The 2,500-nt window shown below is 41.5% G+C and overlaps 1 protein-coding gene across 1 annotated transcript in view; it reads left to right on the forward strand.

Annotated features, from left to right (window-relative positions):
- The window catches only part of LOC143034323 (uncharacterized), a 32,432-nt gene that overhangs the window by 18,761 nt on the left and 11,171 nt on the right, over window positions 1-2,500 (forward strand). Inside the window, exon 3 of the mRNA XM_076200256.1 lies at window positions 1,504-1,725. Coding sequence (XP_076056371.1) covers window positions 1,504-1,725 — 222 coding nt within the window. The remainder of the gene's footprint in view (window positions 1-1,503; window positions 1,726-2,500) is intronic.

Genomic DNA, 2,500 nt, shown 5'->3' on the forward strand with positions numbered 1-2,500 from the left:
TATGGGAGTAACGTTAGCTAGCTTCCATTCTCTTGGGACATCTCCGGATATGATGGATTTATTGAAAATAATTTCTAATGGAACAACAATCTCATTTTTCATTTTCTTTAAGATTATTGGATGCCAACCGTCAGGCCATGATGTTTTATTAACTTTGAGTTTTTCTATACATCTTTTAACTTTTTTTTTTTTTTTTTTTTTTTCGTAGTGAGTAAGTTTACCCTAGACTTAATAGGTTTGGTTTCAATATGGAGTTCACTTTGAGGTATTTCGTTTACGAATACTGAGCTAAAGTAATTGTTTAAAATATCACACATTCCTTCATTTGAATATTCAAGTTGACCGTCAGCAGATAATAGTGGACTAATGTGATTTCTAACAACCCTTTTATCTCTCTCTCTCTCTCCCTCTCTCTCTCACACACACACACCCACACCCACACACACCCACCCACACACACACACACACACACACACACACACACACACACACACACACACACACACACACACACACACACACACACACACACACACACACACACACACACACACACACACACACACACACACACACACACACACACCCACGGCTCGGTGGCGGATTGGTAAAGCACTGGCCTCACAAGCCAGAGAACCGGGGTTCGATTCCCCGGCCGGGCGGAGATAAGTTGGGTTTGTCTCCTCTCACGTGTAACCCCTGTTCACCTAGCAGTGAGTAGGTACGGGACGTTAGTCAAGGAGTTGTGACCTTGCTGTCCCGGTGTGTGGTGTGTGAGTGGTCTCAGACCTACCCAGAGATCGGCAAATAATGAGCTCTGAACTCACTGCCGTAGGGTGGTGTCTGGCTGTCTCGACAGAGACTGCAGCAGATCCGAGGTGAATACACACACACACACACACACACACACACACACACACACACACACACACACACACACACACACACACACACACACACACACACACACACACACACACACACACACACACACACACACACACACACACACACACACCAACACCAACAACAACAACAACAACAACAAAAACAACAACAACAACAACAACAACAACTCTTTCTAAAATGACATATGAACAAAGAATATCCAAATTAGAATTACCAACTCTGGAACAAAGAAGGAAAAAAGGAGACCTACTGTCTATAGAATTATGAAAGGAATGGAAATCTTAGATAAGAATGATTTATTGAAACTAGACAATGGAAAAGCAAGAGAGCACGAAAAGAAACTCAAAAAAGATAATTACAGACGAGATCTGAAAAAAAAGTTTCCCGCACAGAGTGACAGATACCTGGAACAAATTAGACAAAGAAACAGTGTGTGCAAAAACTATTCAAGATTTTAAGAAAAAAAAAAAACTTGACGACGAAAGATACAAGGGTCGTTCCAAAAGTAATGCCTCCTATTTTTTAATTAAAAAAGTTGAAGAGCTATGAAGACGGGAGTGGTACCATTAAAACGAGCGACCTTTTGTATTCCAGAACTTATTTTTCTACGTAGTCACCATCATTCTCAATGCACTTTTGCCAACGATGAACGAGAGCCTTGATGCCTTGGTCGAAAAAGTCAGTGCCTGCCGAGGCGGTCCATTTTTTTCACGGCTGCGATTACGGCGTTGTTGTCGGGGAAACGATGCTCATGTAATGCGTCCTTCAGAGGTCCGAACAAGTGGAAGTCTGACGGTGCCAGGTCGGGACTATACGGTGGGTAAGATAGCACCGTACAGCCAAACTTTGTCACATATTCCGTGGTCTTCAAACTTGTGTGTGGCTTGGCGTTGTCGTATTGCAAACGGAATGTTTCCCTTTTCTCTGGCCCACATTCAACTCTACACGCATTTCATTCACCGTTATCCGCATATCAGCGCGTATGAGTTGATCGAGGCGCACTTTGTTTTCCGGGGTGGTGGCTGTGCATGGGCGTCCGGAACTCACATCTCTGTCGCCACTCTGAAATTGACGAACCCATCTCCTAACTGTGCTGACATCAACTGCATCGGCTTCGTAAACGTTCACCAGGCGATGATGAATGTTGACTGATTCAATTTTTTTCTGCATGGAGGAATTCAATGACGGATCTCTGCTGAAATACACTGCTTAGATGATTTTATATCGTTACTTATAATTACGCCGAGATCCTTTTCACTATCCACATTTGTTAACGAATTTTCAAATAACTTATAATCGTACTTACTGTTATTTTCACCTTGCATTTACTTGTTTTAAATTTCATTGGCCATTTTTGAGACCACTGCTGTAGTTTATCTAAATCTTCTTGAATATCTAATTGGTTTAAGTGATCATTTGCCATTCCGTAAATTTTTTATCATCAGCAAATTTGGAGACAATATATTTTAGTCCGAGGTCTATATCATTTATATACACTATGAATAGAAGTGGCCCAAGAACAGAACTCTGAAAAACTCCACTAGTAACATTTTTCCATCCAGAAGTTTTTCCACTTAAAACAACTCTCTTG

The sequence above is a fragment of the Oratosquilla oratoria genome, chromosome 17, assembly GCF_046742065.1.
Source record: "Oratosquilla oratoria isolate Oo_2021 chromosome 17, ASM4674206v1, whole genome shotgun sequence".
NCBI classification, from domain to species: domain Eukaryota; kingdom Metazoa; phylum Arthropoda; class Malacostraca; order Stomatopoda; family Squillidae; genus Oratosquilla; species Oratosquilla oratoria.